The sequence below is a fragment of the Anomalospiza imberbis genome, chromosome Z (assembly GCF_031753505.1).
Source record: "Anomalospiza imberbis isolate Cuckoo-Finch-1a 21T00152 chromosome Z, ASM3175350v1, whole genome shotgun sequence".
NCBI lineage: Eukaryota > Metazoa > Chordata > Aves > Passeriformes > Viduidae > Anomalospiza > Anomalospiza imberbis.
Window position 1 is genome coordinate 60,854,792 of NC_089721.1, and position 27,845 is coordinate 60,882,636.

At 39.3% G+C, this 27,845-nt stretch overlaps 1 protein-coding gene across 7 annotated transcripts in view; it reads right to left on the reverse strand.

The window, feature by feature from the left end:
• Window positions 1-27,845, reverse strand: part of PIGG (phosphatidylinositol glycan anchor biosynthesis class G (EMM blood group)) — an 80,021-nt gene that overhangs the window by 20,724 nt on the left and 31,452 nt on the right. For 3 of the 7 annotated variants that reach the window (XM_068176288.1, XM_068176287.1, XM_068176289.1), the window contains exons 10-12: window positions 21,260-21,451; window positions 19,242-19,551; window positions 9,040-9,203 (exon numbers count right to left, since the gene is read on the reverse strand). In XM_068176288.1, the coding sequence (XP_068032389.1) occupies window positions 9,040-9,203; window positions 19,242-19,551; window positions 21,260-21,451 (666 nt within the window). Of the gene's footprint in view, window positions 1-9,039; window positions 9,204-18,966; window positions 19,033-19,241; window positions 19,552-21,259; window positions 21,452-27,845 lie in introns of those variants that run through there. The other 4 variants (XR_010994418.1, XM_068176292.1, XM_068176290.1 and 1 more) reach the window with 3 other exon arrangements.

Here is a 27,845-nt window from a genome sequence, read left to right on the forward strand (position 1 = left end):
AAAGAGAGAAAGGCAAAGCACATGACACAAGAGATAAAGCACAAATGAGGGAACAGCAAATCATGTGACAGATAAAGCTCACATGAAAGACAAAGTATGTGAGAGAAGGCAACGTGTATAAAGATGACAACATGCAGAAGGGAATGAAACATATGTAAGAGGTGAAGTGTACAAGGGAGGGAAAATGAGTGCAAGAAGAAACATGCAAGTGGAAGCAAAGGTCAAAGCACAAGAACAAAGTGACAGAATAAGAAAGGGAAGTTCAGGGTTACAAGAAAAAAAAAGGCACATGAGAGAGGCACAGCACAATATTCAGGCGAAAGGCAGGAGAGGCAAAACACACAGGAGAAAGCAAGCACTGGAGAGCAGGGAAAGCATGAGAGGGAACATTCATGCAAAAAACATACAGAATCATTTAGGTTGGAAAAGACTTTTAAGATCTTTGAGTAGAACCATGAACCCAGCACTGTCAAGTCCACACCTAAACCATGTCCCAAAGTGCCATATCTGCATATCTAAATATCTCTAGGGATGGTGACCCAGCTACTTCCCTGGGTAGCCTGTTCCAATGCTTGACAATCATTTCAGTGAAGCAAGTTTTTCTTAACATCCAATCTAAACTTCCCCTAGCCCAGCATGAGGCTACTTCCTTCTGTCCTATGACTTGCTACTTGGGAGTAGAGACTGACCCCCACCTAGTTAAAACATCTTTCTGGTAATTGTAAGGAGCCTCCTTTCTCCAGGCTAAATAATCCCATTCTCTAAGCTGCTCCTCACAGGACTTGTGCTCCAGACCCTTCACCATCTCCATTGCCCTCTCTGAATATGCTCCAGCCCCTCAATATCCTTCCAGTAGTGAGAGGCCCAGAACTGGACAAAGAATTCAAGGTGTGGCCTCACCAGTGCCAAGTACAGGGGGACAACCACTGTCCTGGTCCTGCTGGCCACATTATTGCTCATACAGGCCATGATGCCATTGGTGATTTTGGCCAACCTGGGCACTTGATGTTCAGCTGCTGCCAACCAGTACCCCTGCAGTCCTTTTCCACCAGGAAGCTTTCCAACCATTCTGCCTCCAGCCTGTAGGTTGTTGTGATCCAAGGGTAGGACCTGACACTTGGTGTTTTTGAGTATCATACCACTGGCCTTGACCAATAGATCCAGCCTGTCCAGATCCTTCTCCAGGGCCTTCCTGTCCTCCAGCAGATCAACACTTCTACCTAACTTGGTGTTGTGACTTGATCCCCCTGTACAGATCACTGATAAAGATACAGATGAGGGCAGGCAAAGCACATGAGAAAAAGGCAAAGCCTATCAGAGAGAGGGAAATGTGGGTGCAGAGATAAAGAGAGAAGAAGCTTCACAGTGAGAGGGGGAAGAGATCTGGGAAAGGAACAACAGAGAAGAGGAAGAGGAGAGGAACAACTGGAGATAATGACAGAGGGGAGGGAGGAGGGGAAGCCACTCTGTTTTGGGAAGGACTCAAGAAAGCTTGAAAGACAGATAGGAAATTCCCAGGAGAGAGGAAATGCAAATCTAAGAGGGAGGGAGGTTCAAGACAAGCCAAAAGCAGAGTATGGCTGAAGGAAGCTCTACAGATTTAGAAGAAAAACTATAGAGATGGAAAGGACAGAGAACAAGTGGGAAGAAGAAAGCACAAGTGAGACACTGCAAGCTTAAGAGAGGCATGGTGCATGTAAGAAAGTATGTCTGTCAAGAGACTGGAAAGCATACAAAGGAGAAAGTAAAAGACAAAGAGACAAAGGAATGTGAGGGACGGAAGTCCTAGAGAAAACTGCATGTGAAAGAAGAAGGGGAGGGGAGAAGATGAGGACCCAGGTAAAAGATTTAACATGGGACAGAGAAGGAGAGTGCAAGCAATTTGCATTTTAAAGTATTTGAGTGCATGTGAGAGCTGGAAAATCTGTGAGACGTGGGAAAGCATGCAATAAAGGAGAAAAGCTACAAAAGGGAAAGGAAGACACAAAAAGGAAAAACAAGAGACATAAGGATGCACAAGAGAAAAACACAAGAGACCAAACATGCACAAGAAAGTAAGAGAAAAACAAAGCATATTCAAATGAGAGAGGGAGAACATTTGCATGCTTGCAAGAGGGATAAAGTGCATGAGCAATGAGAGTTGCATGCGTGAGAGGGGGAAGCATGCAAGGGGGGAGCTGCAAGATGGGACCACTCAAAAGAGGAGATAAGTGTGCCAGCCAGGGGAAGAGCATAAAGGTGAGGGAAACAGGCTAGAGCGAGGGAGAAAGGTATGTGAGAGAAGGGGAGAAGTGTGTGAGAGAAGATGTAAAGAGCACATAGAGCAGGAGGAACACATATGTGAGAAGGAGTGAGCATGATTGGGAGATGGAAAAAGGGAGTATGAGAGAAGGGGGAAAGCCATGATGGGGAGTCAGTGAGCCATGATGTGTGAGTGAGGAAGTGTGTGAGGAGGAAAGCTCATGCAGAAGCATGAAACAGGAAGAAGCATGCTTGCAAGGGGCTGAGGAGGAAAGCATGACAGTGGGGAAGCCCATGGGAGAGAGGTAAGCATAGCCAGGACAGGAAGCACATGCACAAGAGGCAGGAACCAAACACATGCGGCAAGTGGGTAAAGTCTGCATGTAAAAGAGGAGGGAAACCCAAACACAAGGGGTGATGAAAGCACAGCCATGAGAGACAGGTAACGTGCACAAGAAGGGTAAGTGTCTGACAGGGTAGGAAGGCAAGAGGGAGGGGGGCAGAGAGAAGACAGATGTAGTACCAGACAAAGAGAGAGAGACTGACACAGGGAGAGAGAAGAATGAACAGAGGTGTTAAACCACATCCAGGTGCCTCAGTTTGACTGGGACACCTCATATGCATAAATAAATATTTACTCTTGTAATTCTATGCTTTCCATCTTGGTCTCTCTCCTCAGTCTGCATGTAGCAGCCTTATCTTGATGCAACTGTGAGAGGGAGAGATGTGATGCACATGCAAGTGAGAAAAAATATGAAAAACAGGTGCAAAGTGTGTCCAAGAGAGAAGGGAAGTTTGGGGTGGGGTGGTGTGGTGGTGGCAAGTAGATAACAAGAGAGAGATAGGGAAGATACCAAACAAGCTAAAGAAAGGGATACAAAGGAGTGAGAGGAGAGACAGCAAGCAAGATATAATGAAGGACAGTGAGTCAGAGACAGCAGAAAGGCACATGGGAAAATGAAACTTCATTTTATTGCAGCACCAAGCTTCACAGTTCTTCATCTACTATGAGCAGGACAAATCAAAATTTTCTTACATGGCAGTGTAGAAAAACCTAATCCCTTTCATACAAGCTTACTAAAATTCTGCTTATTGCAGAATGATGTGTTTTTTGAAAATAACATACTGCATGACCACCTATTATCCTGCAACTTTGAGGAAAGTTCGTTTTCCTCTGTTAAGTTCCAGATCAGTAACAACAGGAAGGACTGCCATAAGTTTATTTACAGACACAAAACTTAATCAAGCTTTCATTATTATCTTTTCAGCTTTTCAAGTCCTTTTAGAATCCTGCTAACAGTTTCTTACTAGACTGTCATTATTCTCTGAGGATACTCTGCATGCTTACCATTGGAACACAAAACTTCCCCTAGGTTACTCATGTCCAACATGGTTAATACTGATTGTCTTAATATATTCAATAAGCTTTGCATGTATCAACATTTAATGAACTCTTTTGTGTAAGCAACTTTGGGAAATCTAACCATACAGGATGGCAGAAAAATACTGTCTCACAACATGGAAGTTCCAAACAAAAATAAAGAACAAATACTGCACCCTTTTGTACAGCAAAGTGGTACAACATACGTGCACTGTAGGTAGTTGCAGGTCTAAAGATGCAATGAGAACTGTCAACTCAGTTATGTGCTCTTGAGAAAAAGTCTCATGAAAATCAGAAGAACAAGAGGAAGAAGACAATGTAACCATGACAACCTCAAATAAGAGCTTGGGCAGAAATAAAAAGTATTTTCAGAACCCTTTCAATTTAATATTACCCACAAAGAAAAAGCAGTAGACTATTTCAATTAAAAAGTATAGCTGGTATTACTCAAAGTGTCTCTACCTAAGACTGCAGTTCTGTTGATGAGAACAAATCTCATAGCAATTGCAATAAGGAGCATCAGTAAGACCATTTAAAAGCCAAGTGAATAAGTCTCAATGATTTAGGCAGTAGCTAGCACACTGGAGGACAAGTTCTCAATTAGTCATCAGTCATAACTGGAAAGCAAATCTCATGCTGAATACATTAACTCTACCAAAAATTGAATCATAATTTTTTAAGTTCTAAATCTATTCAGATACCTAATTTTATCTATAGAAAGCAAAAATAATCTAACCTACCCCAAATCTGTGTATTCATAAATTCTGTGCACACAATTTTCCTTAATACTTACATAGAAAGTGCTTCAGCTCCTAAAACTGATTCATGGAGCAAAAGGATGATATTTATTTTGCAAATGGATTTGAAGTAACTTGTTATTTGTTTATAACAGAAGCAACCCTACTTTGCTGGATCACTTTCCAATTAGAAAATACTTTTCAATACTGAGAATCATGGCTGCCTGGAAGAAGCCTCATAGGAAAAGTCACTGTCTTGACAACATGAAAAATGAATGAATGAAAAGGTATCCATCACAGAGCAGTAACAAAGTCCAAGAGAAATCTTCAGCCATCTCTACAATGACAGCATCTCAGGAAAAACATAAGTGAGCAGAATACCCTTCCAGCTTGTGGCAATAAACCCCCAGCCCAGTTTTAGCCAATCACTTTCAGATTTCCATGCATATCAACAAACAAGTAGATAACCTCTGTATTTCTTTTTATTTATTTAGAGAATGAGACTGCTACAATATAACAGATAACAAGTATTACAATTTTAGAGAATGCAGCAGCATATACTCTTAGATGCCAACATTTTTTCAGCTTGCACCTTTTTCTTTTTTAGGTTTTGCTAAACTAAGTAAGACAGAATGGATTTAAACAGAAGAATTAAAAACTACTTGTATAAAATACTTAAGGGTTCAGTGGAAAATGTTTGGACTGTCCTTTGTCTTGACAGACACACTTTCTACCCAGGACTCAAAAAAAAGGAATATTGAAGCACTCACTGCACGTCCACCTTACATCAGAAGGAAAAGTTTTTAATGCATTAACATGGGTAGTGAACAGGGCTGTCTTAGATTACAAATGGGGGTGTGTATTCTATTACCATCTGTTAGAGGTGAGCCAGTTTCTTCTGTTAATTGGGCCATCTGTTAAAACCAGGTGGGGCAATTTTTTTATCTCTTCCATGACTCATCCACCCTTCAGGAGATATCTTCTGTTAATGGCCACTGAGTGCCACAGCATGACTGATAAAATTACATCATCCCACTGTGAGATGCTCCACCCAGGGGGAGGAGCCAAGCATTCCTACCGGGATATAATCTGAGATCTAGAACACCACAGGCAGCCTTTTCCCACTGGATTCCCAGAGGAGCAGCTTTCTTCTCCACTGGATTCTCAGAGGAAGACCAGGCCCATCTACACCACCACTGGATCTTCAGAGGAAAACTGCACCCTTCTACAGGATCACTGCTCCAACAGCACCACATCTGCCTCTGCAGCCACCATTCCAATTGGACTGCTACCAACACCCTGACCAGCAGGGTGTCAGGTTGTATTCTGACTCTGTCAGTGTTGTTTTGTATTACTGCATTTTTATTTTTCCTAATAAAGAACTGTTATTTCTATTCCCATATCTTTGCCTTAGATCCCCTTAATTTCAAAATTATTATAATGCCAAGGGAGGGGGTTTACATTTTCCATTTCAAGAGAGGCTCCCGCCTTCCTTAGCAGACACCTGTCTTTTCAAACCAAGACAGGGGACTCAATCAATCCAACACATTAGGCTGAAGATGGCAAAAGCTGACACGAACTGCTGACATTCCTTTAGCTAGCGCACCTTCCTAATTCTGTTTAGATCAGCATCATAAAAGAATTCACAGCAAAATTTAAGTTTGCTGTGCCAGAGCTCTACATTAAGAAAGTCAAGGCATAACATTAAAGTTATGCAACTATTAACACCCTCCTGTTGGGCATACATCCATTTTTGTTATCTTAAAGCCATTTGCTAATGCAAAAGCATTATTAAAACCGCTGATATCTGAGGAACAAAAACTAATAGGCATGCAGGCTTCTAGTGCTAGGAAACACCCACCCTGACACCTAACTAACTAAAGCAACTAAAACACGGATTTCAATGTGCTGGTAATCTGAAAACTATCACAATGCCTAACTGAAGAGTGGTAATTATACAACACTGTGAACATCACCCACATGACAATTTTGTTTGGGTAGGAGCTCGGAAACTGATCCATCTGGAGTGTACTGCACAGTGAGGTCATATAAAATAGGTCAAATTATCCAACAGCATGATCCTTTTCTAGTTTAAGGACCCAAAACCCCAAAGTTCTAATTCAGATCAGAGCAACAGAGTGGTCACTGTAAAAACTACCTTTTATATGAACCAGGTACTCGCAGGAATTTATGCAAGTCACACACAGAACATTTGGTTAAGTTCAGACATCAGTTTAATCAGTACTCTCCATCTCAAAAATAGTTTCAAGAGTTATTGCACAGTTTCCATGGAGACTGAAACTAAAGCGTTCTTTCTATTTCTGTCTGTGAAAATCCCTTCACATTTATGCTGCCAAGTTTCTCAGGAGAGCCTGAACGATTAAAAGTGGCAGTAATATCCATGTTAGTGTCTATCACATGCCACTTAATTATTTTAGAAACACATTTATCTTTCTATACGAGGAGAATATCTTATAGTTTCACGAGTTTATTCAAATGAAAGCAAATTATTTAAGGACTTCCAACTACATTTCCACAGCAAATGCACTATCTGAAAACCTCCTTATCTTCTATCCCACCTTATCATACCAACAAAATATATATGGGCTACATGTATCTAATGCACTTTCATCTCACAAGTAAGCTTTTAATGTCTCTCATCACATCTCCACAAGCGAACTGATGCAGTGCAGGCTAGGAAAAATGGACATTCAGGTGAACTGATAAACTATTGAGATGCTGCAGAAATTCCATCTGAAGTCCAGTCACCAGTGATCAAGCACAGGATGTCACACAGGGGCCAGTACTGCTTAATGTCTTCACTAATGAACTAGGTGATGGGCAGTGCCCCCTCAGCAAGTCTGCACACAATACACAACTGAGAGTCTGTGCAGGAGCAGGAAAAGTCTGTGCAGGACACTTTTTATATGTACAGGTTCACTCTTTTGTAAAATAGAGTGAAATAATGTAGAACACTTTAAGAGTTTGGTTACTGGAAAAATGTATTGGTTGAGCAAAGTAGTAACTAAAACTAAACAGGGGAACATTAGAAAAAGAGTTAAAACTCTGGTGTCAAGTCAGCAGGTAGTAAGGAATATTCAAGAAAGGGCTTTCTGAGGTTACACAAATCAAGACATCAGTAATTAGTGTACTCCACATATACTCCTGCTGAAGCAAAAAAATACTAGAATGATCAGAGAAAAGACTGTCTTTCAGAAGTATCATACTCAAACACCAGTACTTAGACCTTATCAATCTATTTAAGACCAAAGACAACTTCAGGGTAGTTGGCCCCAGACTAAGAGGTAAGGTTCTACAGTGAATCTCAATTTACACTAATGAGTGCATGAGTAGATCGGTACAATGGCCCACCACTGGTCTGCATAAATCCACAGCAACCAAGTAGAGACTGCTAGACATCTTTAGAGAGCCATGTAGCAGACAGGCAAATCAGTGAACAAAGGTTAATCACTCTGAATACCTGTTAAGGAGCCTGTTAATCCAGAAAAATGGACACAGGGACTGTGTACAAATTTAGTCTGGTAGAACAGATCCATCCTGGCTCAAAAACCTCACTTGGTGATCCCATCTCCTTACACCTCTAATGAACCAACACAAGGACACAGTGTAGGCATAGACCAAAACAGAGAAGCAAAAGGAGAAGAGAGAAGCCAGAAAAAAAAAAATCACTAACAGGGTGAGACCAGATGACACTGTGTAGATAAAAGGGAGTCAGAGGTTTACAGATGTTGACAAGTAAGGCAAAAAGTTGTGATAAACTAAATATTGTCTAAAATCCCACCTGCTAAGCCTACTGCAATATTTTTACAATCACAAAAAAAAAAAAAAATAGATAACAGAGAAAAGACTCTGAGATGATAAGCATTTAATCACTGTCGAATGTCAATTCTGTGAAAATTCATGAAGTTTTGGCATTTGTGAATTGATATAATACGATATGGAAATCACAACTCCCCTATTTTTATGGTATCACTCAGCTTAAATACCCTCAATGATGAGTTAAAAGCAATTTTAGAGTCCAACTGGATTTTATATGCATGCTCCTAAATTTCATTAGCATTTTACAACTGTCTTCTTAAAATTCCAATGCAATAATTCATTTTACTTTAAGTCATCCACTACACAAGATACCCAGAAAAGTACAAATATTTTAGCTCCAAATGACTGCAATAACCAGTAACATACAATAATATTAGTGTGTTTTATTTATAAAACTTTGCGTGTCACTATGTCAAAGAAGGACATTCAAAGAACATCATGTTAGTTAAGTTTGAATTCTATTATAATACTTTAAAAAGCCATTCTCAGGTCTCAAAAAGTTTCAAGAAAAAATGCTTTTAGGCAGAACATGCTGTCATTAAAAAAAACATAATAAAATTTTAAGTAATTTAGCACAGCAAACTGAGAAATCATTAAGAAACAAAATTAGTAAAAAATACAAGTATATTCCTGAAGAAAAACTTCTGCAGATAAAATGGAATTGGAAGAGTTAGGTGAACTTCTATTGAAAAAAGTAACATGCATGTTTTTAACACAAAACTAACTTTCAGGGAAAAAGATTATGTGAACACAAATTTCTTTGAAAATATATATACTTTATAGTTGGTGTTTATAACTGCAGCGCATAGAGAAGCATTACTTTAGTTCAAAAATTATTACCTGCTAACTTCAGAACTCAAGTAACACAGCAGATGGATGGCCCAAAGGAAAGGTCCCGCATATGTTGTAAATGCTGTGAGGAAGATAGCTGGTATCTCCACATAGCTGTCTAGTCCCACAAAACCTGCTGAAATGTCCACAGTAGCAATGCCATTTGAATTTCCCTGAAAATAGGGATAAAATAGTAAATATACAAATACCTCCAAAAATATATTTCAAATACATTAGAATCATATTAATTATTGTACCCATTAAGGACTTATTGTTTAAATTGCTTTACAGTACAGCCATATTCTTTACATCTGAATTTCAATAAAACAGCTTACCAGACAAGTGCTTACAATTAAAATTTACAGGCATAAACAGCATGCTATTTTGGGAGTTTTGTCTGCAAATTAACATGCCTATTGTTTAATAAGTTACATTAAAAAAAATTAAAATAAACAGCTCCAATTGCTGATTTCAGACACATTAATGAAAAATAAGTATTTTTTTGCCACACAAGGTTAAAACACAAGATTTTTTAGGTCTGCTGCCTAAAATATTCCTTGCCCTTAGAGACAGCAGGACTCTAATTTAGAGCTGTAATGGAACATTACATCGCCCACCTGGCTGCCTCATGGCACAAGTTCCTGCATGTAAATAGATTAAGACAGGCAAATTTAGAGAGGTTTCTCCTTCTCAAGTCTCTCTACCACATAAGATTGCATTGAAATAGACCAGAAATCAGTCTAGATAGCCTGAATCATCAATAAAAGGCATTTAAACCTATCAAGAGAAAAACAGAAGGAACATACAGCAATTAAAGTATCAAGAGCTGTCAAAGTTTGGTATGTTTTACCTAGTTTTCTTTTCCAGTGACCAGGCCCACTAAATAACAAGGAACAATGTAAAATGGAAGGAAATGTTTTCCATTGAAAATCCAATAATACTTAACTTTACCCAAATACCTAAAGTAACAAACACACCCTAAGATTAAGGCAGAATATTTCTTAAATTAACAGGTCACGGATAGGTTTCCTCAAACTAGTGAGAAAGCTCTCAGATATTCTTGCTGTACCTTGAGAAACTGATCAGTTTCTACAGCACTGATATTCTAACAGCCATCAAACCCTCTTTTTCCACCTACAGAATTCCAGAACAACACTAATGTAAGGACTGTCACCACCAATAGCCTTAGACTCAGTTCCAGCAGAGCCTATGAGGAGTGGTGGCTCCCCATTTCCCTCAAACCTGACCTCGGGTCACCTCAGTGACTGCAGTACTCTTGAACTGCAAGTTACCCCAGCAAGAAAGTGTTATCATCAAATACACACTTCTGTCACAAAGCCCAGAGCACACAGGGAAGCACAAAAGATAGGCAGCTTTTTTAGGTACATAACTAACTAGGCACCAGCAAAAAAAACCTGATCCTGAGACCGCTCTAAAATCCAAGAGAAAAAAAGCATCTGTGTTGATGGAACCATTCAGAGCCCATTATGAGCAGTCATCATCCCCAAACTCACCATGAAGATATCCCCAGAATGTAGGGGAAGCCTGAAGCTGTAAGAGAGCTGTATGGTATGGATTTTACCAAGATACCATACAGTAGAAAAATCTTCACTTATGACTGTTAGTCTTCCTCATTTTGACTTTCATCATGCACCACTGTAGTAAATCACTGCACCAGTGTAATCAATTACTAGTGCAATGTCCAGCAATGCCAGGAGCAAAGCACAGCACAACTAATGATAAACAGCTAAAAAAACAAGTGTGTCTGTGCCCTAGAACCTGTAATACGAGACTGTAAAAGAAAGCTGTAAAATAAGGCTACTCCTCAGGTTTAACCAGTATAGACTGAGGTCATGGCAAGAGCAGAAAGGTAAGTGTAGCACTTTGAGCGCTGAGCAGGGCTCTACTTCTCAACAAGCTAGAGTTTGACAGGGACAGGTAGGGAGGGAACCTGACCTCTTTTCCTCCAGTCCCTGTTCACAGCAGCAGGTCTTTTGCCCACCACATCTAATTATTTTTCATTGCCCTTCTCCTCTGCATGATGCGTACAGAGTAGAAAAGCTGAGACATCAGGAGATCCTTCCTGCTCGTGTCATGAGGAGCTGAAAGGTCTCTACACTGTTTAATCCACATACAGATGGTTGATCTTTGGCACCTTGGGGCAACTCCTCCTGCCATTGTATATGACAAGAAGCAAGAATAAATGCAGTGTTGCAGTGCACATCACTGGTCCTGCAGAACCACTGCAGGCAAAAAGATGTACTTCCCTATGGAAGGTAGTCAGGGCAAGTAAGGAACCTGGATGAAGGAACAGGTTCTCCTTCTCCTCAGCTCCCTGAGTCCCTTCACCACAGGGCTCACTCCATCTGTCTTTGACTTTGTTTAAAGTGACACAGCTGTAGAACAAGGACGCACACTTTGGATCCACACACAACTCCAATCACACTGTGAAGTGCCTGAACACCTTACTCCGAATGTGAATCTGCTGAGCCTTATGGATACTACTGGCACTGTTCTACTGGAAGAGCCCTGGTGAGTAGTAAGAAGCATTTTTCTTCACATTAAATATCTTTCTCCAAGAAAAATTCATGTATTTACACTAAATTTTCACAGTTATAAATTCTAACACTCCACACAATAAATAACTGACAATTCTGAGAGCCTCCTTTTATTTTAACATATCACTGTAGTATTTCAGAAGAGGTTGGCCAGAAAGGTTCTGCTGTCTCCGGATGAACCCTGGAGGTTTCAAGACCCCGAGCCATCTAGTTTGATCTCACAGCTAACACTGTTCTGAAAATGGGACTGAACTGTGAGCCTGTTGAAGTCCTTTCCAATGTCAATTATCCTACAATGCTTTGAAATCATAACAAGAAAAAGTTAAAATCACTTTAAAATGTCACTCAGTCCATCTCTTTACTAAAAGGCAAGTCGAATTAGATATGATTCGAACTTTACAAACCTATTCTGGTTTCCTACAGTGATAAAAACCACCAGAAACTGGAACTGTATTTTCTTTCTCTCATTCCGCAGATATACTGCTCTAAGCATGGCAACAAAACCCTGCAAGACTAATAAATAAATAGATAGAATTTTTGTTCATTTATGAGCATTCACACAAGGAAATGAAAATATTTTTAGCAACATTTACAGCAAAATAAGTTTTTTATGAGCTGGTTTATTAAAGAGAAAAAAAAACCAAGTTATTTATTTCTATTCTTACTGCATTTTAAGGACAAATAGTAATGATAAAGATACAACACACTTTTGGGAAATGACTGCTGAGTTATGAGATGTGGACAACTCAGGGCTTAGGAGAAAATAATCAATTATTCAAGCTCATTGCAAAATTCATCAAGAGATTCTCAAGCTTGCAATAATATCCTGAAAAATAAGTAGTATTCTGACCAAATGTATTCATTTAATCTATTTTTGACAATACTGGAGTATTTTAAACTTTGTTCACTTCATCAATTCACACAAAGTGATAAATCAAGCAAAGACCTTAATTACTTAAACAAGACTAGAAAACAAATTGGGTTTACCCAGCTCCACATTAATAACACAGCACTTTATCCAGACAATCTCCAAAAAACTCCAAGCATGAAGACTGCACAACCAGTGTGAGCAACCTTTTCCTTTGCTTACTATTCACAAAAACCTTGCTAAAATGCTAGAAAAATTACATCACACATAGCTTTCCCATTTAATTTACAACTGTTTAAGAAATTTGTCTTTTAGATCCAAACTGCCAGAGAGCAGAAAAGGACTTCCTTTGGTTCAGCAAAGGAAGGTATGCTGGGAAATGAGTGTGAAAACAAGGCAGGTGAGAGCAGTAAGATGGGACTCATCAGTGGCATGTCCAGGTCAGGGCTGGATCCAGAGACCGTGATCAGGGCTAGATGCAGCCCAGGGACTGGAAGTCTGTAGTGACAAATTCAAGATTAGGACAGAAAGTATAAGATTAGGCCAGAAAGCCCAAGATTAGGCCAGAAAGCCCAACCATCAGGTCCAGGTCCAGGGCAGGATCAAGAAAGTTTAAGACAGGCACACACCTACCTGCTTACACAGCTGGGATAAAGCAGAGGCAGTAAACATCAGACTAATAAAGCAGAACCAGAATGGAAAGAAGAGTCAGGCCTCTCCCTCTGCTTTTCTCCCATCAGCTCCTCTCTCAATCAAGGACTGAAGTCTCCTAACTAAACTCTGAGACAGGAGATGCACTCAGGGTTCAGACACAGATGAAGTGTAGAATGCAAAACCAAGTGTTAAGATCAAGGTATTTGTTTTCAACCCATCCTTTTTTTCCCCCTACTTAGATTCAAAATCAAAAAGTTAGCTTCCACACCCAGGCACTTCATTTTTTCCCCCCATGTTCATCAGCTATAGCAACTGATTAATGAAAAATAGTATCTGTTCCTGTCAGCTTTGCATACTGAACACTTGGAATTTTTGCAGATCTACTTCCATGAAGCCTTGAAGGACTCTACAATAATTCTTTGAAAGAAGAGTGCCTCGTTCATTGAATATGCTACCCTGAACAAGGCTATTTTTATTATCATATTCAAAAGGCCATCACTTATAATCTACACTCAGCAAGACAGAGTTACTGCTTTAGTCATTATGTACCATATTGTCTACCAAAATTTAATAATGGCTCAGAAACATGGGCAAGTCTCATTTACTCATAATCACACCAAGACGTGCAAAAAGTAGTTCTCCAAACCTCTCTCCTATTTCCAGATGGAAGCATTCATTTTGTCATATATATTTCTCTTCTCCTGCCTCATTTAGCTAGCACAGTTTAAATTTAGTATCCAATGTGATCTACATCACCAATGAATTTCAGTGGTATTCAATTTTTGTATTTCAACCATATGCCTGCTATTTTTTTGTATGCTACATTAGATCTTTATGCCTGTCTGGAAATTAAAACCCTAGCATCACTCTGAACTCAGCCAGTTTAATACTGAGGCTCTAGTGACCACAAAACTTGGAAAAACAAAACCAAGGAAGACATTTAAATCTATGCCAGCAGTACATATCATAGCTAATTATACAGTTGTGCTTCCTTCACATCTCTCCCCTAGAATTCTAGCATCGGTATTGCTTGCTACTGAGGCAGTAAAAAAATGACTGTCTGTTACCAAGAGCAAGCTGAACAGAGGTCAGTACTGAAGGGGAGAATTTGATGGACTCCTCCAGCAGAAACAGCCCAGCTGTACTTCCTTAATGTTTACTCAGTATCTGAGAACAAACCATACATGCTCTGTCTGAAAGACAACCCTGTCCTAAGTCAGTCAAAATGTAAGAACTCAGCACTGATGGTCATGGACAGGACAGGAAGTTGCTAGAGCTGGGACAGCTGAACTGTACTTAGTAAGAACAGTGTCACTTCATGGAGAGGTACAGAAGTAAGGTGGGGATCTGAAAGTTGTCACCATGCAAAGACCTTCCCTGTTTTCCCACAACATAAATGAAAAAGGTCAAATGGCTTATTCAAACAATTAAAATCTGTTACTAAACTGGTATGGGTACATCCAGACCTCCACCCTCCATCACTCACTTAAGGAAGAGCTGGAAAATGTACACAACCATGCAGAATCATCTACAGCTTCACCTGAGTCACTTGCCTATGACACTCTCAAGATACATGAAGAAAGCCTGAGTGCCTGCATTTGGCAAAGGAGGTGTGAGTAAACAGGGAGAGGTTACCTCCATGTGTTTGGGAAACTGGGGATAGATTTTTTTTTTTTCCAAACGAGGTACACAAAATAGCACAAATATTAGTAAAAGTTGACCTGTTGTTTAACTGGTATGGATGCTGCATCTATAGTCCAGTGACTGGCAGTTAATTATCAATATATAATTGTCAGTTAAATATGTGTCACTAATAAACTAAAGAAACATTTCAATGCTGATTTTAAGCTGTACAAAGTGAGCACTTTTCCCTTTGCAACAAGTAATTCAGCTCTAGACAGAACTCAAAGGAAAGGGAAGAAGATATTTAAATACATTTTTAAAAATCCAGTAATGAAGAATCCACTCTTGTATGTTGCCAGCTTTTTGATTTTCCCAGATAATGCAGATCAGAATGCCACACCAAGAAAAACAACATAAAAGAGGCATGAAATTACACATATTTTTTGTAAGAAGTTCCTTTTGTCCTTGGAAATATGGACCCAGACTGGAAAAACTATTCTCAGAATAAACTGAAATTTACAAATTGAAGAGAGAGCATTAATTAGATTTTGAAGCACCTTTGTAGCCGCTGTAATTTATGAACTACCAGCTCGACCATTCTACTTTTCTATGCTAACGCTCTGCATATCAGATAAATGCTTTCAATTGTGAAATGCAAAAAAAAAAAAAAAAAAAAAAAAAAAAAAATCCCTCTTACCCTTGTATCAATTAATTTGCTTCTTTCCATACCTTCAGAACAATTTCTTCATCAGAGAATAAAAGAACAAGCCAGCATCTAAAGATGGGTATTTTGGTCAAACTCTTAATCTCCATCCTAAAAAGGCATCTAATATTAAGATACTTATAACATTTCTAAAAGAGAACCAAAAACATATTCTCTAAGGGGGTTGGGAAAGAAAATTCCATCTGTCTTGACCCTTAAAAGCTCTTTTTTCACTAGCAGAATTGATTTCTCTCTTTCTGAAACATTTCTAAGATGTTCTGAAAACAGGAAAACAAAAAGAGAAATAAAGAGAGACAATAGAGGAAAACCTTCCTGTTCAATTACAATTCATTTGTCATTCTAATCAGTCTTTGGCATTGTGAATAGGCACACATCTTAGTTTTTGTGGACAGACACACAAAAAATTCTAGAAGACTGTCAGCATGTCCTTTTGAAATTGATACTTTTTAAATGGTACTGTGCTAAAACAAGAATTCCTCAAAACTTTTGCTAAGCCATTGCTAATTCAAAATAATCTTTTCAAAGCTAGAGCTTTAGGACATGTGATGGGACACAAAAAGGCAGCTTCTTAACTGGGCTTGCTCTATTTCATACATCACAGCATGGGAAACAATATGGGGGGAAAAGCTTTGCTGTGTTTCTAATAGAAGTTTTGATAAGTAATTATCACACAGATTAGATCATTTTCCAGATCTTACAGTGACAGGACATGCATAAAGACCCATCTAGAAATCTGGCTCATAATAGAACAGTAGAGAATTTCTCATTTATGAGATTTGGATGCTGTGACTCAGCAACATGTCTATGTGGAAGAAATTCTCTTGTCAGAACTAATTTTTCAAATATCTTGAAGTTCACTGAAATCTGTATTATACTGGAAGTTATTATTTCCAAAGGAAACACTTCTAGAAGAAATGTCAAAATTGCCAGCAGAGTGATAGGGCCTAGGCAGATGCTCTGAAACTGCAAGATGTGCAAAAACACAATTTGCAGTCACATAAAATGGAAATCACTACTTCCAGTCTTCTAAAAACAAACAAAAAAAATCCTCAATTGCAAGGGTAGTTGAAACTGCAAAACATTCATAATGAAAAAGAGCAGTCTTTTTTTTCATTTTTCATAACACCAGTTTAAGACCTCTAGAAAGCTGAAACAGATGTTACCAGATCCTGTTATCTTCTATTGGTCTTGCATAAACATGTTTTTATTGGTGTAGAAAAAAACCCTTTGACACAGCACAGTAAAACTGAAAGATGCATCAAGCTCTTGATAACTCTAGCAGCTTATTTCTGGAAGATGTTTATAGCTGCTTCAAAGCTGATAAATCCCTCCAGAAAAGTTAGTCCCAAATTTTTGGCATCATTCAGAGTAGAAAAGACACAACATTTAATCTGCCATATTAAATTTCCAAAACAAACTATTACTTTAAGAAGCTTTTGTTTTCTTTTACATCATGCCATACTGGCTGAAGATACATGGCCTACATTTATCTAAGGCACATTCACCTCATGAGCACTTTTAGCAATCTCCTCAGACAAACAAATGAATGCAGTCCAGGCTAGGAACCTGGACACTCATGTGGACTGGAAACTGCTCAAATGTTGAGTTCACAGGGAACTTGAAGTTCATCAGCAGCTTGAAGTCCATCAGAAGGCCAATCACTAGTGATCAACCACAAGGATTGACACTGGGGCTGATACTGTTTAATATCTTTACCAATGACCTGGGCAGTGGGACAGAGAGCTCTCTCAGGAAGTCTGCACACAATACAGAACTAGGAGAGTGGCAGATACAGCACATGGGTTAGCTGCTATCAGAGGTGCCATCAGAGGCACCTCAATAGGCTGAAGGAATGAAATGACAAGAAATTCAGCAAGTTCACCAAAGGGAAATGTCAAATCTAGCACCTGGGGAGGAATAAAATCATACCTTTGGTGACACTGGGAACTAACCATATGGAAAGCAGTTTGGAAGAGATCAGCCAGCCATTGTCCTTTTTGTGCAAAGACCAACAGCATCCAGGACTCCATTAAGGGCCTCCCTAGCTATATAAGGGAGATCTCCATTCTCTCTAATAAGCAGTGGTGAGACCCACATTTGGGTGCCTGGGTCCAGTTCTGGGCTTGCCAACACAGAAAAGCCATGGGTGTGCCAGAAAAAGTCCACTGAAGCAACCATAGATGATGGCAGGAACAAAGCACATGTCATACAAGCAACTCCCTGGGTCTTTTTACTCACAAGAGGAGAAAGCTCAGCAGGGATCATAACAATGTGTATGACAGAAATGTACCCGATGAGAGGAAGTACAGGAAATGTAGCCAGACTGTGACTCTCAGTCACCCAACAGTGACTACCAAAGGGATGAAAAGCAATACACAGAAACAGAAATACAAGAAGTTCTGATTAAAATCAGAAAAAGCTTTTTTTATTAGCTAGGGTGGTCAAGCTCTGGACCAACTACCCAGAGAGCTTGCAGAGTCTTCACCCTTTTGGGTATTTAAAATAGGGAACGGACACTGTTTAGACCAACCTGGTCTGTTTGACCTGCTGATTCATGTCAGGGTCAGGTTGGACTAAATGGTCTCCAGAGGCATCTTGCAGCTTCAACTCTCCTGTAATTTCATGGTCCTGTGATATTCTCAGCCAAGTGTACCAAGAATTCAACAACATTGAAAACATTTATGAACCATTTGCTGCTTTATGAAAAAATCTGAACCATTCTTTTTTTAGTCTCTTTTCCACTAGGATTTTTGTGCCAACCTCCTCACCATAACCTCAGTATAGAGATGGCTCTGTCTTCAGCATTTTGCCAGCTGGTCTAAAGGATGCTCTCAGAAGGCTGTAATCAAAGCTGACTGCCTGAACAGGAACATTCAAAACAAGCAAAAGCCACTCAACCAAGACATGCTATGCCCTCTAAACAGGAAAAGTGGGTAGGAAGGGATGAATCATGATGATCTTACCTGCATGACCAATTCCCTATCTACATATACTACTCTCAATCAAGCCAACCCTCAATCTGCAGTTACAGTACCCTAAGCTTGACCGAGTTTCAACATCCCCAGCCATGGCTCAGAGGTAGTCAACTGACGTCTGACATTAAATTTTTGCAAACGCCACCTCTTAAACCTGATTCCCAGGATAACAAATGCTCACTTTAGACAGCCTGCTATGTTAAGGTTCCAACAATACCAGAAGTAGAAAGATCCTCTCCAGCTTCAGTGCAAAGCAAAGTTTTTGTGGAACTGCAACCTTATTTGCAATGCAGAGAACTAGGTTATTGAAGTTAGTAAGGCTCCTCAGGAAAGAAAGTATCATTTGATATAATAAGAAAAAAATTAGTTCTGGTTCTCATAAGAGATATTACATGCCACAGCACTTTGTTTCAGTCTTAAACAGTATATAGACCTACCGTAGTTCTCAATAACCAGTGACAAAAGCCACCTTTTACTGGTATTCATCAACTCAGATGAAATTTTTTAAGTAATTATCACCTGCAAAGTACTTATGAGGCCCATTAACAGACCAAAATCATCCTGGTATAGGTCTCACAACTTTGTAACACTTTTGGAAATCTGCATTGAGGATAAGACACTAAGGTATGCATCTTTCCCTGATTCTGAAAACTAAACATTATTAAAGCATTTAGAAACTAAATCCTTCTGAGAACTGAATAAACTCTTCCACTGTAATATTTAGTTAGCCTTTTATTCACAATGGACAATATTCCTTTGAAAAACTATTTCATTTCCCACCTCTGCAGCAGAGAGAGTATTCAGCTTACCTGAAAATAGAAGAAAGCTTGGCCAAACCAGTAGTGCATGATAGTAATCTGTGCTGCATCAAATTTCAAAGGTATCCAAATATATTTTGTCATCATTGTCTGAATCAGCAGACAAAACATCAAGACTGGTAAATTGTGAGGTCTAAATAGAAGAGCTGCTAGTAGAACCAATCCACTATATACTTCCCATAATCCTGTGCTCTTCGTGTTGGAGTCTGCAGAAATAACCTGTGACTTTAGTAAGTCTTTAGTGCCAGTGAAGACTATGCCAAGAACAAAGACATAAACAAAACGAGCTTCAGTAATCCCCCTAAAGAGAAAATAAAATTGAAAAAAAGTTAATAAATAAATAAACCAGAAAGATTAGTTACTTACTAATACCTACTTTAGAGCCTTTCAAGAGAGGTCAAGACCAACCAGTTCTGCTGAACAGGTTAAATCCAAGGCCAGTATTTTTGAAATCCCTAAGCAATTCCTTTACAAAAAAAAAAAAAAGTAAGTTTTAAGTTGTAAGTGTAATTAGCACTTACATCATCTTCAAACCACTTATAAATTCTGTTGCCTCTTAATTTCCAGCTTCTGGAAGAAACACAGCATGTTGTCCAAAAAAGTTGACAAGGATCAGTAAGCTTAAAAACTGTGACCTGCTATTCTAAAAGTGCAAGGTCTGAGAAACTAGGACTGAAATGGCTAAAGCAAGTCATCTGATCCAATCTTTTGCTCAAAGCTCAAATGGGGTCATCCTAGAGCACATTGCACAGGATTGTGTCCAGATGGTTCTTGAATATCTCTCCTGTGAGGGAGACTCCACAACATCTCCATGCAACCTGTTGCAGTGTCTGGTCACCCTCACAGTAAGGAACTTCCTCAAATTCAAGTTGAACTTCCTGCACATCAGTTTCTGCCCATTGCCTCTTGCCCTGCTGCTTGGCACCACCAAGAAGAGCCTGGATCCACTCTCTGACACCTCTTTCAGAGACATTGCTGAGGTTGTCTCTCAGTCATTCTCTCCTTAAGGCTGAACAAGCCCAGCTACCAAAGCCTTTCCTCACTGAAGAGAAGCTCCAGTCTCCTAACCTCTTTCAGAGTCCACCTCTCAACTCACTGTAGGACCTCCATGTGTCTCTTGTCCTGAGGAGCCCAGAACTGGACACAAGAACTCCAGATGTGCCTCACCAGAGTTGAGCATAGGGACAGGATCACCTCCCTCGACCTGCAGGCAATGCTCTTCCTAATCCCACTGGCCTTCTTGGCCCCCAGGACACACTGCTGGCTCATGGACAGCTTGCTGTCTATCAGGACCCTCAGGTGCTTCTCTGCAGAGCTATTTTACATCAGGCCACCCCCTTTCTCTGCCCAACTCTTGAGCCTTTTAAGGGCTGCACAGATGTGCCATTCAGCCAAGAACTAAGTGTCCACTCATCCAGTCCACACTTCTTAAGTTTGTCTGTGAGGGTATTGTGAGAGAGAGAGTTGAAATCCTTGCTAAAATCAGGGTGACAACATTCACTGCTCACCCCTTATTCATCCCTGTATTTGTTTCATTGTAGAAGCAGTCAGGTTGGTCAAGCATGATTTACCTTTATTGAAAGCCCATGTTATAGAACACTCAACTGCAAAAGCAAGGTATGGAAAAGCAGCTCTCTGAACTACTAAGCACTTTTGAAACTAAGAAGTAGCTAAATGAGCTTGGCTTGTGCTCTGCTAGATGTGGCAAATCCATTTAAAAACAAGAGATGGTGCATTTGGAGTTTTTTGTATCAAAAGATATAGAGTATAACTACTAGATTTTCCTTATATTATTTTTTATCTGACTGGCTTCTCATTTGTCACAGTGAAAAGACACTTCATGTGGCTTAAAATCAAGCACACATCACACAAATTCAGTGCTGGTTACCTACAAAGTACAATTCTATTTGTAAGAATGTAATTCCAAGCTAGAATATCCTATCCAACTCATCCCCTGATAGCCAAAGTGTTCAACACCTTGCTAGTTACTTATCTGCTGATGAACTTACTTTGAAATATCTTTGCCACCATATTGCCATGGAAATGTGACATTTCCAATAGCTGCCCGGTAACTGTAGACTCCCAGGAGCCCGAGTGCCATAGCAATTTTTGAAACCAGGGAGCATCTTCTTTGAACCAGAAAGAAGATCATAAGAAGGGAGACTGCAGCCAAGAAGGAGAGTTCAGATTTATGTTCAGAGCTGGGAAAAAAAAAAAATAAAAACCTTTTTAAAAACAGTAATTAGTGCTAAACACACTTGATAAAGCCTTAGCTACAGCACTGTATTAAACAAACTGTATTAATTAATGCAGCACTAAATTAATCACTGCAGTGGTGTCTGTTATGAACTTTCCAAGAGGTATGGTAAAATATTTTAGTATTTTTAGAAAAGCAGTTTTATTAATGAGGTTTTCTATTCAAGCATGCATATTAAAAGTGTAATTATTGTGTTCCACTATATGCTAGTTATTCTGTTAATCATATAAAAACTGAGCTGCATATTGCATAACAGAAAAGGGTCTACTGCTTTTAAACTAGAGTTTTGTTATTTATGCATTTTGAAAAAAGTGTGTTTTTCTTATACTACAGTATTTTATTTCCTAGCATTACACAAAAGATTTTTGCATTACAGGATTAGAACTGTCTTTTGAAATAACTACATATGTATTTGTTTAATTTTAGATACATTACCTATCCTACCACCTATAGAACACTTTACCCACCCAAAATGATCGAAAATATACTTACATAGTTTAAAACACACACACAAACTCATTAGCACAATATGATTCCCTTAATCAACTATAGAACCATGTATTCTGTCAATACATACAAGAGACAGAAAATTTGCATAACTGGTAGAGAAGATCACAGATACAGTTTGTTTGTTTGCTCCCCTGCATCTTAAATAGGTAACACTCATTCCAGAAACAAGGGCATTCCATTGAGCATGTTACCAGTGTTACATATTTAAATCTTCAGTAGGAGGAACCAGCACTGCAAAATGTAACAGGGTAAGGCAAAGATGTGCACCCACCCCCTAACATGTAGTTTCAGAAATCCTGCTGTAGTCCAAGAATTGCCAAGCCATGCCTACTGAAAATATTTCCAGTATCCCAAATAATATAAAACCACTAGTTTTGTTAAATTTGCCTTCAGTTAAGAACAACATGTAGAATTTGAGAGCTAAGGGCTCCATCTTCTGTTTTCCACAACTCAAAATCCCATGACAAAATATCACTAACTTCGGGAAACTAACAGTGTGCCTGGGTTATTACCTGCATTGAATTCAACCACACTTATGAAACTCCAGTGTTATCTCTGATTTAATAAAAGTTATTGTACTTCAGAAACAGGTTTACTTTCCTATTCCCTAGTATACACTTGGGAATATCAGGAGTTACACTTATCAGGAGCTTGACCAATAGCTGTTCCAAGTGTTGTGCCTTAAAAGTCATGGAGGAAAGGTTGTAGGGCAGAAAAATAGTCCTGTTAGTTCTGCATTCAGGACCCAATCAAGGAGCTCGTACACCTTAACAAAATTCCCAAGAGATGCACTGTTCTCTGAAACCCAGTGGAGAAAAATGAGAAGCGTAAGACCTAGAATACTATGAGACAGAAAGTGTAGTTTACAGAAAACGTAGATGTTTCTCCTCCCAATTATTCTTCCTCTACACATGGAGAGAACAGAAACAGTGGACTTCTGCAGCAACCTATGAAGATAACATAAGCAACACCTTCTTTATGATCAAAATATAACAAATTAATTTAGTAGCCACTAAACCTTTCAAATGAGCACTTACAGAAAACTCTAAGCATTCCGGTCATATTCTCCTTGGCCAGTCATTGTATGAGAGCAAGACAAATCAGGGATCAATAACAGCACACCTCATCATCATCCTTGTCTCTTTATCTAAAAAAACTCAACATACACTGAGTTTACATTCTTGACTGCTAGCACAGGGATTAACATACATCTCGTGTCCAGGTCTTCTTGTAACAGTCTTCTGTGATCTCTTGTTTGGAATTTTTTTGAATCATATAAATCTGTTGGAAAAAACCCTACCCGTGTGTTTCACAGCATTTGCTGAAGAAACAAGGAAAGGATTTACAGCCAGCAAAGTCAAGTCAGCACAAATCACCTACAGCTTCAAGGTTTTCCAGCCAAGGTTCTTACAGTTAGGCAGCTAAAAGATATGTAATTAGCATATATTTTAAAGGGAGATGGTAGCTGTTTAACACAGAGTCCAATCATTTAGCTAAGTTCTAAATGGTTTTGATAGTCTGCTCAGAAATACAAGCACAAACAAGCTACTCTGATCTCAGCTGCCATGTCCTGTGTTTTGCACAAACCACAAAACTGAAAGTGAAGAACCAATAGCTCCCTGAGAGAAAATCTGGTTAAAAGGGAAGGAAAAAAGAGGACTTTGGCTCTATCTTCCTACTGTAACAGCTTGTTAGGTCTACACACATACTTCTGGTAATAGAATGAAGGTTGAAGACATTTTCTTCCACTGCTTGGATCTCACCTTATTACTGCAAATACAAGTAGAGTGAAACAAATTATAAATGTGTATGATTAATAACTTAAGTGGTTAAGGTCCTTTTTAATTGTTTCTTTCATTTTACAACCGAATACACAGAAGTCACAAGGTCTGCTAGCTTTGAGTGGAAGGGCATTTGGGGATGGTTAAGTACATTATTTAAAGAAAATGTTATCATCTTCCCATGCTGATGCTTCTCTGCAAGCTAACACTGCCATGTAGCATCTCTGACACCTTTCAAGTACGAGCACTGACCAAGATTAACAGCCAAATAAAGCTAACTGAATACCAACCAATCAGAAAGAAAACCTGACTTCCAGTCAGATTTAGATTGCATGTTTTCTTCCATTTCATCTACTGCCTGATTTTCTTTTGCTCTTTTTCCCATCAAAATCTTTTTCAGGTTTCACAGTCTGTCTGCAAATAACAAAGAACATTTTCCTTATTTCAGCACTGCTGAATGCTTTCCCGGTAGCCAAATTCAACACACTATAGGTAGATTGATTTTCTGTGTTTTGATGCTTACATCAAACAGGAAAATCCGGACAACAGTCTCTCTGTTTTAAATGCTGAGCCCCTTAAGCACTGTCTAGTTAAGCAAAATCCTAGTCTGAGCATGAGCACAGATGTCCAGAAGATCAATACAGGGGAGCAAAAAAAATTAGAAAGCTGGCTAGAAAAAGCCTGAGTAGCCCAAACTCAAGCTAACAACAACACACATGATCTAAGTAAGGTTCCTAATTCCTACTAGTAAAAAACATGCTATTAAGATGTAACTACACCAATTAAACTAATACTAAAAATAGAATAACAATCAACCTTATAGACGAGTGATGCATTTTGGGAAGAAGAATAAGTGCTTTAAGCAACTCCGTTTATCACTAACTTTTAATTCATACTCTAAGGAAAACACATCATCTCAATACTGATCAAATCACTAGGAAACAGACATCTCTAGTACCCTAATATCACGTGAAAGAGAAGAAACAAAGATGTTAAAACTCCTGACCAAAGAAAATGCAAGCATGCTGGCCAAACAGGAATTCCCAGACACTTTACAGACCACAGGATGTGTAAAGATTTAACTGCATCATTGACTAACCTTTCTGAAACTTGTTCAGTGAGCCATAAAAGAGTCATACACTCAACTACATCCTATTATTCAAATCCAAAATTGTCATACTTCAAATACTACTAATCTTTTAACTTTATATTGCAACTGAACTTTATGTCACCATGGACACATACATAATATTCTCCTGTTAGGCTGAAAATTGCTCCATTGTTTTAAATCAGGATGTGCCAGGGCTGCTATGGCTCTGCTCTTTCACTTGGTCCCTAAACACAGCAGAAGTAGTTGCACCAATGAAAGGGAGAAGGCAGAACTGTGACAGTGACAGTCCTAATCACATATCCTCTTAGCCTGCCATGGCACAACACTCTGGACTGTTGCATAAGTTTTTTAACCTCCCACAGTACAAGGCAGGTAATCATTGCTTCTTTCCCAATTAGATTTGAAAGGCAAGTGGGTTTTTGTAAGGAATACTTGACAACATCAGAAAGAAAAAAACTGTTTGTCTGCAGCACTTGAAAAGATGCAGACACCTCCACCATGTTCTCTTCATACAGTAATTTCAACAACAGCAGTGCTGACTTGTATACACTTCCCTTCCTGCATTCCTGTTACTAAGCCAGCCCACCAACTGCCTGCCAAGTCTGATGGTAAATCAGAGTGAGAAGAGATCCAACTGAAAGCCAAGAGTTTCCCATGCCATCTTGAGTTATTTTTCCAGACACGTCTACTCAGTGATGTAGTAGCTCACCATACTTACACAGGAACAAGTAAAATACAGGCCAGTGAGGTGAGGAGAAGGAGAGCAAGTTCCTTGCCTTGTATGGCAAAATATAGAATTTTAGCCAATCAGACATAGCCTAAGACTACAGATGTAGAATCTTTTCTCTTCTACTTGCTTCAAGACCTAAGCAAATACACTCAATGTGAGGTCATAATTTGAGGAAGAAATTAACCTGTAAAATTCTGATACTATGTTTTGCTATCTAGCTGCTGTACTTCAGCCTTACTGAAGAGGAAGGCAGACACTTTTAATAATAGGGTTGTGATGGCTTTTTGAAGGAGAATACTTTATCAGCCTGAAAGATTTTTGTGATGAGACAAGCTCAGTGGAAGAGCACAAAAAAGGCATTGTTGTTTATCTGTGCTTTAACAAGGTTTTTGCCACCAGCTCCCATAACATTCCCATAGGCAATCTCGTGCTATAGAAGTGGACAGTCAGGTGGACTAAAAAGTACTCAAATGCTGGATTCACAGAGTTGCCACTAGTAGCACAAATTCCACCTGGAGGGCAGTCACTATCTGTCAACCCTAGGATTTGGGCGTTGGCCCCCACCGGGGCCCATACTGTTTAATGTCTTCACTAAGGACCTGGGTGATGGGGCAGTGCCCCTTCAGCAAGTCTGGACATAATACATAGCTGGGAGGGGTGGTTGATACAGTTGGTGGGTCTGCTGACACTCAAAGGCCCCTTGACAGCCTGGAGAAATTGCCCACTAGAGATCTTATAAAGTTCAATGAGCACAAGAGGAAAATACTGCACCTTGGAAGAAATAGCTACAAATATCGGGACAGACTGAGGGTTGACCATCTTCTCAGAGGTGACTCTAAACGCCTGGGTGGACTCTGACTCAACAATAAGCACGCAACATGCCCTCATAGCAAAGACAACCAAGAGTATGTGGAGCTGCATATGCAGAACCCTACCAGAAGATGGAGGAAGATTATTTCTCACCCTGGGTTCAACCATGGCTCCAGTTAGGGGTAACCCAATACAGAGAAAGATATGGACAGATTCAAATTCATGTGAATTCTAATTCACAGGGACAAAAACCGAACACAAAAATAGAATCTTCTCTCCCTTCTCCCCTCTCCTTCCTCAAGAAAAAAAAAAAAAACAAACACAAAAAATCCCACAAAAACAAAAACAAAAACAAAACAAAACAAAAAAAAAAAACACAAAACAAAAAATCCACCAACCCAGAGTAAATCAGAACAGATGTAAAAAGACTTGGGTTTACCAGAGTAGGTTGCTTGGAAGTTCTTGACAGGCAACTAGTGTTAGAGCTGGGCATATAGGATTTCCCACTTTTGTTATAAATTAGGAAGCACCTGCTCTATCAGCAGTCTACACTCCATCTATGTTATCCCCTTGAGACCTCCACAGGCCAAGGCTACAAAAGGTTTTGCTGCTTTCCAGGCATACTTAGCACCAAGAAATCAGAGGTGGGAGCATACTAAAGCAAGACAGGATCTTTGAAAGTTAAGTCCACGCATGCACACACAATTTTTAGAAGTCTGGTAACATTTCCAAGAGTAAATAAACATCTCTGGCAGACCACATGAGTAAAAGCATGTATGTGAAACAAACCAAATTTTTCAGCTGCAGGAGTATCAGATCTTTGTCTCATGGCCTTGTGGCACCAGCACACTCTAAGGAAAAGGACTGACAGTCTGAAGAAAAAAATCTGGCTCAGGATATTACCGGGCAAATAAATCTTCTGCAGATGCTCAGGATTAATTGTAAAAATCCTCACAGTCACACCAAATCACACTTCATCCAGCTCACACATTGGCTTAGCTCATAATGAAGGCGTGAGTTATCTATCATATGGACTTGATGTAGGAAATATGACATTTTTTCCTCATTTCCTCACCTCAAGAGCAGAAATGCACGGTGAAAACTCTGGTATAGAATAACCACTATTATGCAATAAATTCCCTCATAACTCATGTCTTTTAGCACTCATGCCTGTCACTGCAATTAGCATTTCATCCGTGAGGCTGCCAATAAATAACAAGTCTCATATTAGTCCATTTGCTCATGTAATCTTTAATGAATGATGAATGACATTTCATCCATGTGTTGTAAAATACTAGCAAGAAATCTCTTTATCTTACACAGCAGAGCCTCTTCATCGGCTGTTTGCAAAACATTGACCAAACAGTCAAAAAGTATTGCATCTCCATCCACTAAC